Below are 21,126 nucleotides of genomic sequence, written 5' to 3' on the forward strand. Positions count from 1 at the left end.
TGTGAGGATGCAGGACTTGAGGAAAGGATCTGCTTGCACCAACCTGGGAACGTATTGGTTGTCTTTCCAAACAGACACGCAACTAATAAGCTTTCTGAGAGAGAGGCTTTCTCCATGAAAACACTTAAGATACAATCTGTGGATGGTCCTGCAGATTTGTCCTACCCTTTTAACTAGTAAAGCTAGATTGTATAGCATACAGTAAAATTAAAAGCTTAATAAGATCTTTTTTTGTTAGCCTTTTGATATTAAATATCTCAATATTTGTGTATATCCTTTGAAATGGCTTGTACTAGCTTTGATGCTAAACGCTACAATCCTCAAAAAAAAAAAAAAAGAGAAAATTCAAAGTTTAAGGCAAGAAAATTTGGCTGAAGTCAAGTTCAAAATAATCAAGTTCACACAATTGTTCTGTAAAAATTGAACTCCGGGAAGAATGATTTTTAATCAAATGAATCGTTGAATCAGAATTTTGAACCTATTTTTGTAAAACGTTTAAAGTGATTCACATAAATAATTTAACTTACCAACTCTATTGCAATTTATGCTATATATGTTTAAATCAGAGTCTTATATCTGTTACACTAATGAGACGAGCCCAATGTCCAAATATGTCTGCCAGACTTTTAAAAGACAAAATCTCCGTTTGCATTGAACTTTCAGAGCTACAACTTTGCAGATATTGATTGTTCAAACAGCAACATTACACACTAACATTAAAAAAGTGAAATCGCAATTAACCACCTCTTTATGTTATCTCACCAGCATTCAGATAGTCCATTTCGAATATTCCTTATATACTTTCTAGTCTCATATTCGAGTGGTTCAGTACCCAGCCATCCCCTCTCATTTCCACTGAATAATAGATGAATACTGTGAGATTTGCCAGTTTCCCAGAGGTGCTGCTGGGGGATTTAGTCATTGCAGGGGGCTCACACTTCATCGACTGCAGAGAGCCTTATGCTTAATTAGACTGTTGACTTTTTATGTATAATCCACACCTCTTTCCTTTCATTCTTCCATCCACCTATGCTTTGTAGAGGAAAAAAACACCACATTTCTCTATTTCTGGGCTGATGGGTCATTTTTGTTCCAGCGGGAACAAGTAAGGTTGTTATGTTGTTGTTTGGATTGTTACTAAGACAGCAACGGGTGCATCCCATTCGTCAGTCTCTTTCTGTTTTTTTCCACCCACCCAGCCAACTGACCTCGCCAACCTGCGCTCTGCCGGTGGAATGCGTTCGTCTGGATCGAATCAAGGCCTAGATGCACTCAGAAGCCCTGCCAGTCAACTCCGAGTCATTTGAGGGGACTGCAGCAGCAGCTGGCTTTCTGATACCTATAAATATTCGACAGTAGATTCCTGCGGTCCCAAAGCCTTTTGGGCCGCTCACTTCCAGGCTTATCAATCTGATTGTGTGGTGGTGGTGAGACGAGGGTCGGGCTGAATGTTTGGGACACGCCAAATACCAGACAAGCCTGTAGATTCCTATTTATTAAGACTGCGTAGGGCTGCACGATTATGACAAAAATCATAATTGTCGATTATTCCTTTGAAATTGTAATTGCGATTATTAATTACGATTATTACAATTTACATTGATTGATGTTTTAAGTAGCTTTATACCATGTTTAAAGCAACTTCATGCCATATTTGTATATAAAAATAAAAAAAACCAAGCTGAAAACACTCTTCCTGAAAAACTTTTATTGCTTTTCTACATTGGTTTGGTTTCTTTAAATAAAAAAAATGCAATAGTATGCATGGTATTATACTAAAACTAAAATTAAAACAATAGAAAAACTCAAGATAACCTGTAGAAAGAAAAAAACTTAGTTTGCCATATGAAGTATTTTGGCCTAGAACACAAGACATAAAAAAACTTCAAGGTTTCAGGAATGAACGACATCAAGTTAGACTTTTAAAGATTTTTGGCTAGGAACACAAGCCTGTCCACACTTTCAGGCTTTAGGGATGCACGCAAACAATTCACAATGTTTCCTCCAGTGCTGAATACTCTTTCCGAGGGAGAGCTTGTGGCAGGAATGCACAAATACTTTTGTGCCAACTTGGATAGTGCTGGGAATTGTTTTGCAGGTTCCTTCCACCAGACCAAAGGATCCTCTTCACTATCAACAGCAGCAGATAGAAAATAAGACTGTAGCTCTGCAGTAATGGCCATGTCTTGGAGATTGAGAGATGGCGATGCTGGCCTCTGGTCCTCATCTACTTTAAAGAAGCTGCCCAGTGTTTTTTTGGTCTTCTTTAGTGCTGGAGCATTTTGGTCATCTGCATCCTCTCTAACAGTCACCGATGGTTGAGGCTTTTAATTAAACAAAGGCAAAAATTTTGTTTAACTCATAAAATATAATGTCATGTACTAGTATAGTAAGGACTATTTAGTAATTTTAAATTAATACTGAGAATGGCCCAAACAAAATATACATGGCACACACAACCTATGATAATTACCTTGACTGTAGTAGATATTGATGCCATTTCAGCTCTCAAACGAGTCTTGACAGCTTCAACTCTGTTCTCATTGACGTACTTGAGCTTGAATCTGGGATCAATTGCAGAAGCCATGTCAAGCAAATCTTGAGTCAGTGGATCATCATACTTATTATTCAGGTAGTCCAGGATCTTTTTCTTGATGCATTTTGACAGTTCTGTTTTTCCCTCTTTCTCTGCCAAGATTTTATTGTTGAACAAATGAAGAACAGGCTTCACATATGACACACTTACATATTGCTCTCCTGAAAGAGCATCCGTGAATTCAGCAAGTGGAGAAAGGGAGTTGTTGACCGCCTCAAGGACCTCTACATCCTGCCATGTGGGGACAAGGTGTCTGGCTTTTCTGTCCGCGGAGAGAACAAAAGAAATGGCACTCTGTTGTTCCAATACCCTGGCGATCATTGCTTGTTTTGAGCCCCATCTTGTCGGACACTCAGTCTTGAGCTTGTGTTGAGGTAACTTGAGCTCTTTCTGGGCCTCGGACAACTCCCTCCTTCGTCTCCAGCTATAGGAGAAGCACCCTACCACCTTTTTGCAGACATTTAGTGCACGGTCAATCCTTCTATCTTTCAAAGAATGTTCTAAACACACACACACACACACACACACACACACACACACACACACACACACACAAACAGTTTACTAATGCTATACATTTTAATTACAATTAAACGGACACAATTTCAAAATTACAGTAACAGTACAATTTATATTAGTATAGTTGTAAACACATTATAGTTACAGTTTATATAGTTCACTTATATAATATTTATAACATTATATTAATACAATATATATATATATATATATATATATATATATATATATATATATATATATATATATATATATATATATATACTGTATTAATATAATGTTATAAATATAGATAAGTAAACTATAAAAATAGCATATATATATATATATAAATATATATAAAACACTGAAGTTGTTACATGCTAAACTGTTCAATCACTGAATGCATTATAATCCAGGAATGAATAAAAAAAAAACCTGGTCTACATATTATTAGCCAAGTACATATGATATTGCAATGAAATAAATATGGAATTATGTGTACATTTTTAGCTAAATGAATATTAATAGCAGGCTACTACTCACCAATTGCTAGGTGCAGCCTGTGTCCAAAACACTGAAGTCTGCTCCACTTATTGATAGCAATAGCGTTCACTATATTTGCTGCGTTGTCTGTTGTGACACAGACTTGTTGCTCCTCCTTTAAATCCCAGGCACCCAGCATCTCTTTCAATCCTTGAGCAATCGCATCCCCGGTGTGATCTTGCGGAAAATAGGACGTTTGCAAGCATCTGGTTTTGAGTTGAAACTCGTCATCAATGTAATGAACCGTAAGGCTCATATATGGTTCCATAGTTCTACTCGACCATAAATCAGTCGTGGTGGAATAGAACTCAATTTTCTGCAGATCTGATTCAATGCTTTCCCGGCATTTTGAATAAAGCGAAGGCAGCGCAACTTGAAAAAAATAATTGCGGGAGGGGATGACGTATCTCTTGTCCAGTGTGTTTATGAGTTTTTTAAACCCCGCGCTGCAAACTGTATTAATCGGCACCATGTCTTTTGCAATGAAATGCGCGATCGCTTCAGTTATCTCGATCTGCTTTTGGGAACCTGCCGGGTACGGAGTAGCATTAAAGAAAGATTTCGTGATGGGTGTCTGTGTTGCAGTTCTCGCATCACTTGGCGCTTTTTTTTTACGCTGAGACACTCCTCGTATTGCACTCTGTGGTTGAATTTTAAATGGTTGTATAAATTTGTGGTGTTGCTTGATGGTGCAGAAACAGTTGATCGACACAATTTACACAGTATAACACGTTGATCGACGTCATCCCTGGTGAATCCGAAATAATTCCACACCACTGATGTTGCTTTTCTTTTCGGTTCTAGTTGTGGATGAGCACTTTGCACGTTGTCGGAATCGGATGTTGCTCTATCAGCAGACATGATGAAATTAACATGACATGAGACGTATCAGTGGATAATGTCGTTGATAATGACACGCCTACAGACTATTATTAAAAGTGGTGATTCGCCACTCACAACCTGACATTATCTAAACACGCCTCTTAAGCGCGCAGATTATTATTTTTTTTATATTTTTTTTTGTGTAATCGCGGCTTTGGACGATTACGTAATTGTGGCTTCTGTAATCGTGATCGCGATTAGAAATTCGATTAATTGTGCAGCCCTAACTGCAGGGATATGTAGCGACCTGCCGAGAGTGGGGTGGACAGTATGTGTGAGATATGTAAGTGAAAACAGGAAGGGTTACATTTGGAAAAATGGGAAGAATTATTGTTGGTCACATGCACAATTGTTGCTCTCTCAATTGTTGAAATCAAAAGTACCCCCCAAACAAGTGCTTTACAGTGATTGTGGAGCAGTTATGCACATTTGACTCTTTCATTTCATTCAGTCAGAGGAATGGAAATGTTGGATCTTTTACATGTTGGTTTAGCTGCAGTGGTGATTTGTGGTGTTTTGAAGGCTGACTCAATCCCTGTTGTTTGATTTATATAGTGTGTTGATATCTGGTAATAGTTTAGAGCCATTAATAATGATTTTGTGCAGGTGAGCATTTCACTTTGCATAAAACACTATGAGTGATGGATTCAGTATTAATACTATCATAAAGTGTATTAATATTTTAAATGGGTTTTTATTGTTAGAATTTCAGGTTTCATTTACATTTTATTAATTTTAGTTATTTGTTTTATTCTATTTTGCTTTTTTTTTCAGTTAGATTTTTAGTAAGTTTTGTATGTCAACTTAAACTTAATTTTAGCTACATGCCAACATTTCCAATTCAAGTTTTCCATCTTATATTTGCATTTTGTTTTATTTCAGATTTATTTAAAATAATAATAATTAATGGATTTAAGGGTGTTAATGCTCTTATTGTGTAGTCTGTTACAACTGGAATTTTGAGGACACATTATGTTTTAATAATTTACTTGCTGAATTTATACGGTTTCATTATTTTCAATCATTAAAATTCTTTATTTTATTTAAATGATACATTTATAAGCATAACAGTCTAAATAAATGAGAAGTTTATCAGCCACCTTGCACTTTTATTGGTCGGTTACTAGGGGGAAAAACATACTGATTCTCGCTGTCTCTTGCAGCTATTTTGAACCCAAAGAACCCCAAGGAACCACCCAAATCTTTCAGCTTTGACTACTCCTACTGGTCTCACACCTCAGTAAGTCTCATTTTCTCTCTCTTTCTCCTTCTGTCCTTTTCCTGCTCTTTTTACTTTTTCTGCTGAGCTTGCACAGTGGACAATGAAATGTGCATGTGGTCAGAATTACAGCTGTAATTAATCATCCCCCCAAAACCCCCCTGAAATCTGTATTAATGTGTTTTGTTCTCTTTTCTTCATTTCTCTGCTAGCCGGACGACCCTTGCTTTGCGTCACAGAGCCTTGTGTTCAATGACATTGGGAAGGAAATGTTGCAGCATGCTTTTGAGGGATATAATGTCTGTATTTTCGCCTACGGCCAGACCGGAGCTGGCAAGTCCTACACCATGATGGGAAAACAAGAGGAAGGACAGGAAGGCATTATTCCTCTGGTATGTATGTAATATCACGTCTTAAGGATCACCTTAATGTATCCAAAGTAATGGACATGCTGAAGAGCTCAGCAGTGGCCGAGATGTTTCTGATCTCTAAACAGACATTGCCAGAAGACATTAGCGCTCCGTCTAGCACATCCGGCAGGGGTAGAGTTATTCGTCCTCTGTATCGATTGCTCTCCCTCTCTCTTACCTAACATGCTCTTTTTGTCCCCTCCCAGCTCTGTGAAGATCTCTTTGAGAAAATCAATGACAATAGCAATGAGGAGATCTCGTACTCCGTGGAGGTGAGCAGCAGACATATCGTGACTCCTCAGTCCATTCCTGTGACTCACTTCACATACTTCCCATCTATTGAAATGCTGTTTTTGTTGTGTTACCTCAAAGCATAAAACTCAGCAGTGGTGGGGGGTGATCCGTTTGTTCAGAATCCACTAAAATGTGTTCAGTAATTGAGAGCGAAACATGTTCAGTTACAAAATGACTGGTATTAAATATGCTGTACATTTTTTGCTAACATGTGGAATAGATTTAATAAAATATATACACTTTAATTTCAGGTTATATGTTCTTAGGTTAAATACATCTCAAGTTCAATTAGATTTTTATATTCTGATTGTAGGTGGCTTATATGGAGATATACTGCGAGCGGGTGAGAGACCTGCTCAACCCTAAAAATAAAGGGAACCTGCGTGTCAGGGAACATCCTCTACTCGGGCCATATGTTGAAGACCTCTCGAAACTGGCCGTCATGTCTTACACAGACATAGCTGACCTCATGGATGCTGGGAACAAAGCCAGGTGAGAGAGAGAAATAATTTTTGTAAGCTGTTATGACGTATTTTCCATTTTTTGAGGGCAATGTAGGACATTTCAAAACCAAGTATTTAAGTTTCTTTTTCACTTTGAATGTCGGTGCTGAAGGATAGTGGTTTGACTTTTTGTCAAGGGGGAAATGGAAAAGCGCTATTGTGTTTCATCCAGTGATACTCTGATAGTCATGTATGAATGCGACTCTTGGAAGGAGTCGAGCTTCTAATCCTCCCATGCTGATTCCCAGGGTTTATTTGTGGAGAACGTGACGTGTAAAGCCTGTTTCTCTCGAGAGCATCCCACCCAGGGCCATATCCAGCACATAAGCTGTGTTGATGTCTTAGTACTGCACTTACGAGCGCTTTCCAGGATTATTCTCTCACACTCTGTTGATAAGCATCTTGAACCGTCTATGAACTTCCAAAGCAGCCTATCAAACTTTTTCAGGCCAATAAAGAGATTATTGGTGGATAAACGGAAAATGACTGCAGTAAAATAGCATATAATACTATATTAATGTATTATTATATACATTTTTTGTTATGATTTTTACATTGCAAAAGCCATTCAAATAATCATTCAATTGTACTTTAAATGTGAGAGGACAATGGAAGATTTAACTGAATTTCAACTGTTAACAGTATTTTAGTTTAATGCATAATTTCATATTTTTATCGTTTTTCCTCAAATTTACTTTTAAATTTCAGTCTTCATTGTATTTTTTTTTATGCATATTTTTATTTATTTTATTTAATCTTCACAAAATTTCTCTGAATTTAGGGTTTTATAGTATTCAGCTTTACACAGATGTTAAATATTAGGTCAAGAAATGTACAGTACAATTGTATGTAAAGACTATTACATTATGTAATATCCATTGATTTACATTATATTTAATTCTAAATTTGCTTTACTCAAATAATCATATGTTTGTGACCCCTCTGACACGCATTTTGCTCTCTGTATCCTCAGAACTGTTGCTGCCACCAACATGAATGAGACGAGCAGCCGCTCTCACGCAGTCTTCACTATTGTTTTCACGCAGAGGAAGTATGACAGCGAGACGGACCTGTCCACAGAGAAGGTTAGAGAGTTTACACCCATGCACAGCCATTGTGACATTTAACAGCGCTTCGATTCGTCCTGCAACCCAAAGTCAGCAAATCCTGTAGCAAGTAGAAAGAAAAACCGAGAGAAAGAGACCCGTCCCACTCATCCTGTGTTTGTGGGGCTCATTGTGTTATTGCTGCGGACACAAAGACCACTCTATGAGGTCCACGGACACAGTGGGTATTGTACAGAGCTACTACATTAGATTCACTACACAGGTCTCGCCTCAGCCCTCACTCTAATATTACTCATTCAGTTTGTCAGCAGCCCAAACTCAAGCACGATAAAATTAAAAGATGACCCAAGCATCCGTTAGCACAATTAGTATTGCATGAATGCACCAGTGATTTCACAAGTGCCCTAAACTGATTGGATAATGAACTATTTAGTTAAATGATTAATGTGACAGGATTTACAAGTGTTTTCTAAATAGTTTGATTGAATCATCAGAACAATTCATTTAGGTGTCACTATATCAAAAATATGTGTATGATTGTATTCCTAATAGACATGTGAGAAGAAAAACACTCCGACGTACGTAGTATGCCTCACTGAAGAGATTTCTTTTGTGTCTTATTTTAGCACAGTCTGAAAGTGTCTCTGCTGTCTGGTTTCAGGTCAGCAAAATCAGCCTGGTGGATCTGGCAGGAAGTGAGCGTGCTGACTCAACAGGGGCCAAAGGAACCAGACTGAAGGTACAGACTCATTTTACAGCCTCTTTAGAAGTCCAAAACCGCCTGCCGTGTGTAAAAGTGACTGCACTCTCCTGCACATACTGCAAATATTCTGACATGCATTACTGAACATAAAACACTCGAAACGAAAATATGCATCACGGCTATTTTTATTCCTCTAAGGTTCTGTTGTTTTTACTACAAACATATATTAAGTTGAAATGTATTAAATTTGATGTAATCAAAAATCTGATTACTCAACCCCCCCCCCCCCCCCCCCCCCCCACCTGTTTGTGCTTTTTAGGAGGGAGCAAACATCAATAAATCTCTAACTACACTAGGAAAGGTTATTTCAGCGCTGGCTGAGGTGGTGAGTGTTCTTCATAATACCTGTGTCTCTCTCTGTCTGTTTGCTTGCATGTCTTCAGTACTATAACTCTGTGTGCTGTCTGTCTCTCTCCTGGCAATGCTTCTTTATCCAGGATAACTGTACCAGTAAGGTAATCTTTCCCGGTGTATGGTCATTAACCACTGAACGGTCTCCATCTAAACCTGTCAACCTTTATCCATGTAACCTGTCTTATTCCAGTGTTGATGTCTCATACGTAGTCATTTCCTGAACCCCCTTCATTATTACAGCAGTAGCTGTATTTACATGCTTCATTCCAACATGTTTACCTGCTGTTTTGAAACAGAGCAAGAAGAAAAAGAAGACCGATTTCATTCCTTACCGAGACTCCGTGTTGACATGGCTGCTCAGAGAGAATTTAGGTATGATCCATAATGATTATAAATGATTTTATCTGCTATGCATGTATATTTGATCTACTTATCTACTATGGATACTATAAACCAGCATTTAAAAATAGACTGTATTACAAAATAATCCAACAATTTTCTTTGTAATATGTTGGATTCTTTTTATTTCACCCACTTCATTATTTAAAACTAAAATATTTTAAATATGTTTAATGAAAATATTGCTGAGATTTACCATTTAAAATCAATTCGAATAACTGAACAGAACACTTGTGTGTGTGTGTGTTTTTTTTTTTTTTTTTTTTTTTTTTTTAATGTGCATCCTTTAAACTCATTGGCCTTTCTTAGATCAATACTCCATTACTTAGTGTTTCTAATTGTTTGCATAATTGTGCTTGTTCACCAGGAGGGAACTCAAGGACAGCTATGGTGGCTGCCCTGAGTCCTGCTGACATTAACTATGATGAAACTCTCAGCACACTCAGGTAAGAATTCACATCCTACTCGCACTTCCCATTAAGCAGCGTGACTTCAATTCTTAGGCCCCATCCACACGGAGACTGAGCTTACCCCAATCCGATCTTTTTTTTCCTCGTCTCAAGAAATATACGCATCCACACGAAACCGCAAAATGATGTAGTATACATGCCAGACCAGTATGTGGTGCTGTAATTCTACCACGGAGATACACTAAAAACAGAGAAGAAGACTTGGACTATGCTCTGCGCGTGGTACACAAACGAACATGGAACAATACATTTATTCATCTGTGTTAGGGATGTCAACGATTAATCGATGATCGATTAATTGTCGATAAGAGATGCAATCGATTAAGGCTATCGATGGTCGGTTAACCGATTCAATGTTGGGCTGTGTGCGGCTCATGGGCACTCAACACGTGCGAGCGGCTGTGAGTGACGGTGACGATATATAAAAGCATCATAATTCATTCACAATGTACACATTAAGCTTTTAATGTGATTTAAACTTTAAAGTACATTAAAATAGAAACAACATAAAAGTTCTTCAACATTAAATGCAATAGAAATGTAGTTATTAATCAAAAGGGAACAAATTAATAAATCGAACGAATTCTTAATTCATGAAATCTTTAATTTCCCTTCCCATGTTTACCACAGTAAGAGATGCGAAAACAGTTATTAAAAGCGAAAGATAATAAAATAAACCTGGGAAATTAGAGGGTTAGACTATGAAGATTTAGGAAAAGAAACGATGCCTAAATATACTGAATTTGTGGAAATTCGTGACCAACCGGCAAACCAGAACAAAGCCGCGTAAATGAAGACTATGGGGTCCAAAAGCATGGTCGCGATCTAACATTTTCCAGTTAACCTATTATTCCTCTAATAAACAAAGCTTTTATACCACACTTGTCATAATCAGATCTTATAATTTCTAAATAAATAATTGCTGGATTCAAAACAGCGATTAATAGGCGCTGTGACCGACACATTCCTGGAGCATTCACTGCTGTCACTAAACGGTGACGCCGAGCATCGTTCACAAGTTTCTGCATGGACCTGACTAGGGCACAGGTTCTAAGCCCTGGGACAAAATGGGATGCTTTAAGGAAAATGTATAGCCTACTAAGTAATAGGCCCAACATAAAAATAACAATTTGTTTTCATGTTTTTTTTTTGTTTGTTTTTTTAGGCTATGCGAAATATATCCGACTTAAATAGGCTAATTAAGATTAACGGATTTAAAACAGAAGTGTGGGCGCTCCATAAGTTCACAAAAAAAAAAAAAAAAGGATGACAACGCATTCTGTTTGTTTGCTTTATTTTACAAGAGCACAAATCTTCTGTTTTTATTGTGAGTGTGCACAAATGAAAGTAAACACTTTTGCGGAAAATATATAAAAAAAATTTAATGTCTCAGCTGTTTCGATCGCACCGGAGCCTGCTGCACACGTACCTATATTCTAGCGATTCAAACTTACATCGCAGTCTGTTCATTATCAAAATAAAATGTCAACTAAACATTAAAAGGTTACACTGGTCAGTTTAAATAGACCGTAGTATACCGGTCCACTCTGCTGTTATGCCAAGGATGTTTTTGCTCATATGAAGAGGATCATCTTTTCCGTCTATATGCGAATGCGTGTTAAGTACAAGCCTAGTTTACATTATAAATAATAGTTTAACATTCAAATACATTGCGAATATGGAAACATTTCGATTTGTGCCGAATGAGACATGAGCAATAACCTCCAAATAAATCTAGCCAAAGCCCCGCTCGCTCATCCTCGTCTGCACGCATGCACTGTCACGATCTAATGCGCTGTATGCCGGATTTTTAAAAATCTGACATTTTCTAGGACAGAATCCAGCAGGATCAAATTAATGTGAGCAACTGTATTTTGGTGCAGCAGCGCCGATGTAGTTCACTTAATGTGCAGCGCAGTCACACGCGCTCCACATTTCGGATAATTTTATACAATAATGTCAGTTGAAAACATTGCAATTGTGCTTTAAAATACAACAACGAGCACCACAAAACCATTTAAAGATGCGCGTTCAGCGTTCTCCGTGCGGGATTGGAAACTGTCAACAAAATAAAATGACCTCAAAAGTATGGCGCGCTCTCTTCATTTTATCAAATGATCATAATCGCATCTATTCATTTTATAATCCTGCTACTAGCATTTTATTCAGACTAAAACCTCTTTAATTCAAGTGAGAAAGCGTTTTGTGTGTGTGTGTGGCTTTTGCACATCCTGTCATACCGCTGACTGCGTGCCTGCAATAGACGCATTTTGCAGTATTATGGTTAACGATTAATCGATTAATTGATCGTTAATTTAAACGACGATCGATCATGGAAATAATCGAAATTTGACATCCCTAATCTGTGTTAATGTTGGTTAATAAAAAGACAATCGTTCAGTGTTTGTTCATGTTTTTGTTAATGTTACGTGACGTAGAGGTGTCTGACTAGGGGGGAGACGTGGGCTGATGACGTCATCGTTTCAGAAAATATACGGATTAGCAGTCCAGACGAAAAAGCAAAGATGGCGTTTTCAAATTTATCCACTCTGGGACCCGGTTTCAAAAAATAGCGGTTTCACCTTATGAAAACGACGGATCCTTGTGGACGAAACGCCTATCCGATAAAAATTTTTTGCGTATTCACAGAAACGCGTCTCCGTGTGGACGGGGCCTTAGATGGTCTTGATTGAGATAAGGTTACTCTTGTGATATCAGTGGCTATTTGGATCATTGTCATTGTTTGCTCATTTACAGATATGCAGACAGAGCCAAGCAAATCAAGTGCAATGCTGTCATCAACGAGGACCCCAACAACAGATTGGTGCGGGAGCTGAAGGACGAGGTGACGCGTCTAAAGGAGCTGCTCCGTGCCCAGGGCCTTGGGGACATTCTGGACAGTAAGTCGAGGCACAGTGCCCCCAATGGCTTCTTCTACACATGCCAATTGCCAGGCATTTAAGAGGTCACTTACGGTGCTCACAAGTGGCAAATTCTTCAGCTCTGATGCTGCAGTCTCGCCCAGGCTACATTGTCGTCATCTTGTTCCTTTTACATCTTCATTGAACTGTTTCATCAACATGCGATGGAGATTAGGGATGTGATGGTTAGAAACTACAATATTGTTTTCCAAAATGCCAATCTGATTACAAAATGTCCAGTTTTACCAGCTGGACATGTTTAAGTGTTTCCATCTCATGTTTGTCCTCAGTGTTTTGTCTAGTCAAATCTAACTGCCTCAGTCCGTCATTCCTCTACTAGTGCTCTCGACTCTGACCTCTCAACCTTCTCCTGTTCTTCCTGCTTCCCTTCAGTCAAGCCAATGGGGGATGATTACCTTGGAAGTGGAATCAAATGTGTGTATACGCTTGACGAGGCCGTATCTTCTCGCTCTCCTCTTTTGTTACCAGTACCCTTCTCATCGCTTCTGGAATACAAACGTGTCAGCTTTGCATGCCTCTTTTTTTACTGCAAGGAATCCCAGGCATACAACAGATAAATATGAGATGGATTGGATGGGTTAGATTGCTACTGGCGGACTCTATGCTTGCTCTTACCCTAATTTGATTGACCGTCTGGCATGGTGCAGTCTTAATGGCAGGCTTTTCTCCAAATAAGCCTAAGCCCAACCCCACCCCACAGCATGACAGATCTGATAGACTGCATCTGGTCGCACTTAAAGGGATAGTTCACCCCGAAACAAACATTTCTTTATCATGAAATCTTTCACAAGAATTTCCTATTTCAATTCCATACAAGGAATTTATACTTTTATACTTTTAAAATTCCAAAATACAGTATAATATGTATCATAAAAGTTGTCCGTATGACCCATACGACTTATTTTCAGTAAGTAGCTTTGTGTAATGATCAAACCAAATGGACAAACTGTTATTTGCAGTTAAAAGAAGAAAATCAGTTTTGGACTTCAAAAAAATATGTTTGGTTAAGAAGCAGATTTTTATATAATATACACATGCATACACCGTATACATTGTTAATTGTAAATTATGAAATGAAAGATGAATGTTCAGTTTAAATGGATTTTGTCTTGTTCCATTTGGTTTTCCATTTGGTTTGTTTATTACACAAAGCTACTGACTTAAAATATAGTCGTATAAGCCATACATGAAAGTTTGGAATGACAACAATATATGATGATCATTTTTAGGTGTACTATTCCTTTAATATCAGTCTTTTTAATCTGATTATATCTTGTCATTTAGCTGTTATTCCTCTCTTTTTTTCTGCCTAGTGAGGTTTTATTGTGTCATTTAACTGTTCATTGCAGGTCACACTATTAACGATGTTAAAACAATGATCTATCGAGCAAAAGGTGCATGTTTTCTTGTTTTCTTACATTTGCAGAATAGCAGTTGGACTGGTAGTGTAGGAATAGGTAGCTGCTTTAGTCCAAGTGCATCTGAATCCTTTTCCTTCCCTGTTCTTCGTATTCTCTTACAAGAGCTGGGTGTACCTTTTTAAAAGCTACAGAACCGAATCAGAGCTCAGGCGGTTATTGGGTTTTCTATCTGTCTGGGAGTTCTTGATATGCGCAGAGAGATGAATGCACACTGTGCTTTCTACCGCTACAGCAATATGGCGCTGGAAAAGCAAACATTTTAAAATCGCCATGGTCTGTGTGCTCAATCGTGTCATCTGAACGCATGAACAGTAATGTAATGCAGTGCTGCTATGCCGCCATGTTGGCCTAGTTGCTTCAGATAAATGAAGTGGGGGAAAAATTCAATAGAGTGAATATGCAGTAGAAAGCTCGACTGAACTGCAATAGAGCCCCCTGGGAGAGGTTTCGTAAGCACAAGCCCCTCCTAGTCACCGTAGCTGTACCAAAAAGATGTTTTGAAGAGATTTGTGGCAGCCAATCATTGACAGCGTCATGATTTAAGAGCGATGTGCCGCGTGGAAAAGACGTCTCATAGCTTGTATCTGCAGCATGTTATTATACTGCTCTTCCAGTCCCCCAAGCCTCCCTCTCCTGGTTTCTGACCTTTATGCAATCCCTCCATCCCACATCTCTTCTTTCACATCTGAGAAGTGATGTCAGTTTTCACCCAGGTCAGAATCAAGTCGAATCGACTTACCACATCGCAAGAAGAAGTAATTTATCGCATTTAAAAGTGCTTGTAAGATCCACTGCATTGTTCGTAGGTCATATGTAGTTGAATATTACATAATTTATCCAATATGATGCATATTTATAAAATGCCATTTATTGGTATAATAATGCTTAAAATAAGTGTCTACTTCAAAAATCCTATTCTTAAGTACTTTTCGAGTAAAAATATTATTCTTAAAAATGATGCAAATATTTCATATTCTTAAAATGTAATATTCTTGTGACAAGTTATATTGACCTAAGAAGATACATTTGTTTAAAACAAGGCAAATTAACCTTAGAAGCACAATTTTACAAAATGTTATCCACTTATTTAAATATTATATATAGTGTTTTAAAAAGGACAACATTTCTAAATACTGTATACTGTAGTTAAAATGAATATTCTTAAAACAAGACAAATTGACATAATATACACATTTGTATATATTAAGAATGTATCTTGAATTCAAAATCAACATGAAACTGCATCACAGGACAAAAATGAATGTTGAATTGTGTATTTGTCTTGTTATTTAGTATATTTACTATGTTTAGTAAGATTTAAACGGTTAAACAATTGCCAATTGAACAAGACAAACTACAGTTCAATTTAAGATTATAATTTAACATTATTTAAAGCATGTTCTTGCTGGACAACAAAGGTGATTATGAATAGGATTTTTAAAGTATAGGGGATAGAAATTTGTTTTATATAGAACGACCCGAGGTGAAAACTGTTTCTGACTGGCTGTTTCTTGTAATCCTTTGACGTGAATTGTGTGTCTTACATTGGTCTTTCCTCCTCTTTTTGTCCTTTTCTTTCTCTCTGTCTCCTGTACTCTCTCACATTTCTGTCTCCACCACTTTGGCTTCTTCCTCCCTTGCATCACCTGTCTCTTCTCTGTGGCTCAGACCTGAAAGATATACACAACAATAAGCATAGACACTTGCTTGCCTCAGAGAACCAACAGCCTGGCCATTTCTCCACAGCACCCATGGGCTGCCTGACAGCCTCTCCGTCCTCAGGCTCTCTGTGCAGCCAGGCAGGGCTCCAGTCCGTCTCAAGCATCCAGGAGCGCATCATGTCCACGCCGGGCGGAGAAGAGGCCATCGAGAGGCTGAAGGTACACAGACAAGCATTTTCCAAAGTCAAGAGCTTAAATGAAAAACCATTTCCTGGCGTCACAGAGGTTTCCTCTTGAATTAATCCAAACTAATTAGCCAACAATGTGTAAGTAGATAATGGAGGTGCTTCAGGCACCTGCTGACCTTTTATATTCAAAATGTTCTACTCCTAATGATTTGCATGTTCTCATACATATGTATACTCTGCTCTGGATCACCATGGCAACTTGAGAATATTTCAAGGACTTCGTCTGTTATGCTCTCAGATTCTGTCTGTGAACCCCTCATGAACATTGTGACACTGCCATCACTAAATTTCATTAGTTGATACCAGTGAAATTTCTGGGTTGTTAATACTAAGTTTTATTTCAAAAAGTTAAATATTTATATACATATTACATATTCACATTTTTAAGTTAAGTATATGTATATTATAAAAGAATAATGATGCCATTCACTGAGATTCTCCATGTATGTGTGAGATGGTAAAAGAGGAAAAGAGAGAGAGAAAAAAAGTATACATGGCTAGAGCTTCCAGGCATTAGTTTCCATGGTTACCGCAAGTGGCTCATCACACCAGTGACGTCAAGCTCTGACGCTGTTCGGCAGAAAATCAGACCGAAATAGACCTGTTCTTTTGTATCAGCCAAAAATATGGATGTATAATAAAATGTGAGAGCATCAACTTCGATCAATAACATAATCAGGTCAAAGTTAGTCAGTTAGTCCTGTGTGATTCACATCTGTGCGTCTGTGATTGCCCTGCATACAGTCCGTTTCTTACTGGTAAGAAGTAAATACAGTAATATTGTGAAATATTACACTGATTTCTGAAGGATCGTGTGAGACTGAAAACTGAAGTAATGACTGCCGAAAGGTTTGCTTTACCATCACAGGAATGAATTATATATTTAAATTATAGAATAATAAGAATAATACTATTTCCCTGTATTCCCAAAACTAGTAATGTATATGTATATACAGATCTGATGTAATGCTAATTCAGTTTTCCTAGTCCTCTGTAGTTACCTGGATCAGCTCACAGGTTTAAAGAAGCCACAGTGTTACTTTCTGCATCAACAGATGGCAGGGGTGTTAACCCTTTAGGAAGGATCTAGGGGAGCTTCCTGTCCCTTAGGCCAGATGGTTCTGGTCTTCCTCCTGGCCAGGGACAATAAGGGCCAGATACAATAGAGGAAAATGAGTGTTGGGCTTCCAGTATTTAACTGTTTACTGCTCTTGACCCTTCGTCAGGCAGTTTTCCCATTGCACACAGACTTGAAACCAAAACAAGTTCTTTAAAATTGTAACAATATTTAAAAAAAAAAAAAATATATATATATATATATATATATATATATATATATATATATATATATATATATATATATATATATATATATATATATTGTCCCTGTATTTTTGATCAAATAAATTAACCTTGGTGAGCATAAAAGACTTCATTCAAAAACATAAAAAATCTTCTACATTCTAAACTTTTGAAAGCTTGTGTAGATTATCTGTATAGTCTATCTATGTATATTTTATCGTGCCGGCAATATTTAGCCATTTTATGCCTTGTTTTACTCCTCAAAGTATTTATTTCCAAATGATCCTTTGAAATATGCTCTTTGTCTGCCATCCTGCAGGAATCGGAGAAGATCATAGCCGAGCTGAATGAGACCTGGGAGGAGAAGCTGAGGAAGACTGAGGCCATCCGTATGGAGAGGTCAGTCAGGGTTTAGGTGCCATCTGGCTCTCTTCCTATTGTTTCTGTGCCCATACCCATAATGCGGATGAAGAGTGTCTGCTATGTGCCTGCATGCTCAGCTGGTGCCAGTCTGTACCAGACTGAAGCAGCTGTCAAATCACACATAACACACTGACCTCAACACTAACATGCACATTCAGATATCCAAGAAATATTCTCCAGATGTCCTGTTCAGAAAAAGGTGTTGAATGTACTGTCATTCAGCTTAAGCCTGATGATCCCCTTCTCTCCTCTCAGAGAGGCGCTGCTGGCAGAGATGGGAGTGGCCATACGGGAGGACGGGGGGACCCTGGGTGTCTTCTCTCCTAAAAAGGTACAACACATGTAAACTCCTCTTCTTTAATCACCATTACTGTCTGCACCAGTCACCTCCTTCTCATGCCTTCATATTTCATTCATCCATCATTATTCTTCCATTCCTTTTTTTCTTTCATCTTTTGTTTTGCTTGCCTCTTGCAATGGAATCCTATTAGTTTGGTCCTGATAGACCAACGTCACTGTCTATTGAGGACTTTAGTGTTTATTCTTCTAATCAGGTTTGTAGAATTCAAGTTTTTTTCCCCCCTCTATTTGTCCCATTTAAATGTTTTATATTCGTACCAAAATTGAATTTTAAAAAGAAATAAAAATAGTTAATGTAGCAATAATTGTTTTTTGTAATACTGATTAGATACTATTTTCACACATCACTTTTAGTTTTATGTACAGATTAATATACATCACCGTCAGTGTGCTGTAGTGTGTCCTGTATCGAACTGCAACAGGTTAAAAAACGAGTGACTGTCTAATAACTCAGTTCTTTTAATAAATAGGACATTAAGTTTTCGCCTTTTGGAATTATACATATATTCATAATTACAGAGTTGCTGGAAACATCAGGGACTGATGTTGTTGCTTGCAAAACATAGTCCATTGTGTGTCAGAAAGTACTTTTACTATAATTTAATGATGTCTTTTTAGTGTGCTGCCCTGAAACACATGAACACTGTTAGCCTGCCTCGAAAACAAGGCCTCTCCTTCCTGTCATTTAATAGTTTTTATTTGCCTACTTATTCATGTCTTCATTCAGTTTCTCTCCTGTTTTTCTCTGACATCTCTTATCATTTTGACTATCAATAGCTTTACGTTGAAAGGCCCTGTGAACTCTATACTGATTTTAATGGGGTGTTTTCACCCAAAAAGGTTGGTGGTATAGTAGTAGATTATGACGTGCAGTAGTTTTTAGTTATTTAGTTGATAGAGGCTAATGTAGTGCATTATCAGCCATTGAAGAAGCCACATTTAATGGCTTGCTGTGAGTCATTATAAATCATTGGAATGGCATTTAGTCTCATTATTTCACTTTTTAATTGGCTCACGGATTCAACTGTCACTGTAGTGACATTAGTCACTTCTGTCTGACTTGTCTAACATTACCGTTGACCATGTTTCCCTACAGACCCCTCACCTGGTGAACCTGAATGAGGATCCTTTGATGTCAGAATGTCTGCTTTATTATATCAAAGATGGAATAACAAGGTTTGAAATCACTTCCAGAACTGTCAGAAATCTCTTGTCTGGATGTTGCATTGAGGCATCTTATGATTGCTACATGTCCAACAAGTCAAGGGTCCTACAAAGGACATTGATGTTGTTTAGTGCTTTGATGTAGGAATGTTAGGAATGTTTCTGTCTTGAATTTGTCATCTTCTCCAATTAAAACAAACTTATTATTATGGGAAATATTCAACTTACATACAAATTTTCATTGTTCCAAAATCCTGCTCCTCATAATGTTCATTAAACATGAAATATGTTTTGGTTGGCTGTAATTTTCACATCATGTAGCAGTTTAATGAAAAACTTGTTTGCGTTATGCTTGGTTATGTTTCTGTAATGTTGATGACAGAATATCTCTGTGTTAATTAAAAGAAATGTGTTTGTTCTGACAGGGTGGGTCAGGCAGATGCAGAAAGAAGACAGGATATCGTTCTAAGTGGAGCGCACATCAGAGAGGAGCACTGTATCTTCCGCAGTGAGAGGAATGCCAATGGAAATGGTTAGAGCTCGCTTACATCTTTTAGATCCATTTAACTGTGTTCAGTTCACACATCAGCAGTTAAACGCTTATAAATCAGTGCCAATGAATGAACTTTTCCGTCAAAGATTATTTCTTTGTTCTTTACGCTTTTACTTTCAGCTGGAGGTAGTAAATTGTCTTTTGTCTCTACAGTGATTGTCCATGTTGGAGCCATGTGAGGGATCTGAAACGTACGTGAATGGAAAACGTGTGAATTCTGCAGTCCAGCTGCGCTCAGGTGACTCACTGACATCTGCCTGCACATTTTACTTCTACAGGTTTTAAGCTCTGGTTTAATGTCATTGATTTTTAGGGAAAATAAATAACCATTTTAATCTGGGAACTATTCACTTTAATTTTCAATGGGAAAGTAAGCTATTTCCTGTAAATGTGCCTCATTAGCCCCTGTAGGTAAATAACTATTTGTGCTACAGACCAGTGTGTTTATGATTACGATTATGCATTAATGTGTTAACAAATGGCAAGAAATCAGGCAGGATATTGGACTGCGTACACCTAAAAGAACTGAAAGAGGCTGACATCAACTTATAAGCCATTATATCGTTCCAGTGTGTACAAACCTGTTGATTCCTCAGGGTAACCGCCTTATCATGGGAAAGAACCACGTGTTCCGGTTTAACCACCCCCGAGCAGGCTCGCGCTGGCGTGAGAAGACACCAACAGCAGAGACCCCCATAGAACCAGTGGGACTGGACCTTCGCCCCAAAGAGAACTTCTGGAGAAACAGGGCATCGACATGAAGCAAGAGATGGAGAAGAGGTACGAAAGTCCTAATAATCATCAGATTTTGTTAAACGACAACTCCAGGTTCACTACTAAAATTATATGGTTTTGACTCCATCCCTCGGCAAGTAAGTAATAGTTAAATGTTTACAACTTGTTTTCGGGTTTAACACATGCATTTGAACAGTTCTGGTCCTTCTTGTAGATGGCCCTTACTGTATATACTAATTTTTTTTTTAATTAAGGATGAGTCCAATTCTTTTCTGGAATGGACTGATACTATATATACCGATGATAGAGCTCGCAA

General features: G+C 37.9%; 2 protein-coding genes across 8 annotated transcripts in view; one reads left to right on the forward strand and one right to left on the reverse strand.

Annotated features, from left to right (window-relative positions):
• The window catches only part of LOC113065442 (kinesin-like protein KIF1B), a 36,929-nt gene extending 16,564 nt beyond the window's left edge, over positions 1-20,365 (forward strand). Inside the window, exons 3-20 of one of the 6 annotated variants that reach the window (XM_026236679.1) lie at positions 5,686-5,762; positions 5,954-6,133; positions 6,358-6,423; positions 6,759-6,937; positions 7,922-8,033; positions 8,677-8,754; positions 9,038-9,103; positions 9,216-9,233; positions 9,429-9,504; positions 9,899-9,977; positions 12,759-12,901; positions 13,316-13,357; positions 16,111-16,244; positions 17,895-17,974; positions 18,254-18,329; positions 19,455-19,534; positions 19,948-20,054; positions 20,229-20,365. In XM_026236679.1, the coding sequence (XP_026092464.1) occupies positions 5,686-5,762; positions 5,954-6,133; positions 6,358-6,423; positions 6,759-6,937; positions 7,922-8,033; positions 8,677-8,754; positions 9,038-9,103; positions 9,216-9,233; positions 9,429-9,504; positions 9,899-9,977; positions 12,759-12,901; positions 13,316-13,357; positions 16,111-16,244; positions 17,895-17,974; positions 18,254-18,329; positions 19,455-19,534; positions 19,948-20,054; positions 20,229-20,254 (1,619 nt within the window). In that variant the 3' untranslated portion in view covers positions 20,255-20,365. Of the gene's footprint in view, positions 1-5,685; positions 5,763-5,953; positions 6,134-6,357; positions 6,424-6,758; positions 6,938-7,921; positions 8,034-8,676; positions 8,755-9,037; positions 9,104-9,215; positions 9,234-9,428; positions 9,505-9,898; positions 9,978-12,758; positions 12,902-13,315; positions 13,358-16,032; positions 16,245-17,894; positions 17,975-18,253; positions 18,330-19,454; positions 19,535-19,947; positions 20,055-20,228 lie in introns of all 6 variants that reach the window. The other 5 variants (XM_026236677.1, XM_026236681.1, XM_026236680.1 and 2 more) reach the window with 5 other exon arrangements.
• On the reverse strand, positions 1,782-3,075 carry LOC113065444 (zinc finger BED domain-containing protein 1-like). Of its 2 annotated transcripts, none has more exons than XM_026236683.1 (3): positions 2,976-3,075; positions 2,474-2,931; positions 1,782-2,324 (listed from the first exon to the last, which is right to left on the reverse strand). In XM_026236683.1, the coding sequence occupies exons 2-3, from the start codon at positions 2,915-2,917 to the stop codon at positions 1,923-1,925; spliced, it is 846 nt and encodes a 281-aa protein (XP_026092468.1). In that variant the 5' UTR covers positions 2,918-2,931; positions 2,976-3,075; the 3' UTR covers positions 1,782-1,922. The 2 variants fall into 2 exon arrangements, with proteins under 2 accessions (XP_026092468.1, XP_026092469.1); XM_026236684.1 differs by lacking the exon at positions 2,976-3,075 and having other exon boundaries at positions 2,474-2,564; positions 2,747-2,911.
• Positions 20,366-21,126: the final 761 nt, after the last annotated feature.

The sequence above is a fragment of the Carassius auratus genome, chromosome 48 (genome assembly GCF_003368295.1).
Source record: "Carassius auratus strain Wakin chromosome 48, ASM336829v1, whole genome shotgun sequence".
NCBI classification, from domain to species: Eukaryota; Metazoa; Chordata; class Actinopteri; order Cypriniformes; family Cyprinidae; genus Carassius; species Carassius auratus.

What these genes read in the sequence shown, in the direction of transcription:
- LOC113065444 (XM_026236683.1), bottom strand. Translation starts at nt 2,917, where the DNA reads ATGATCGCCAGGGTATTGGAACAACAGAGTGCCATTTCTTTTGTTCTC. An exon ending in CAATATCTACTACAGTCAAG is followed by an intron (nt 2,325 to 2,473) that starts GTAATTATCATA and finishes TTTAATTAAAAG; the next exon opens with CCTCAACCATCGGTGACTGT.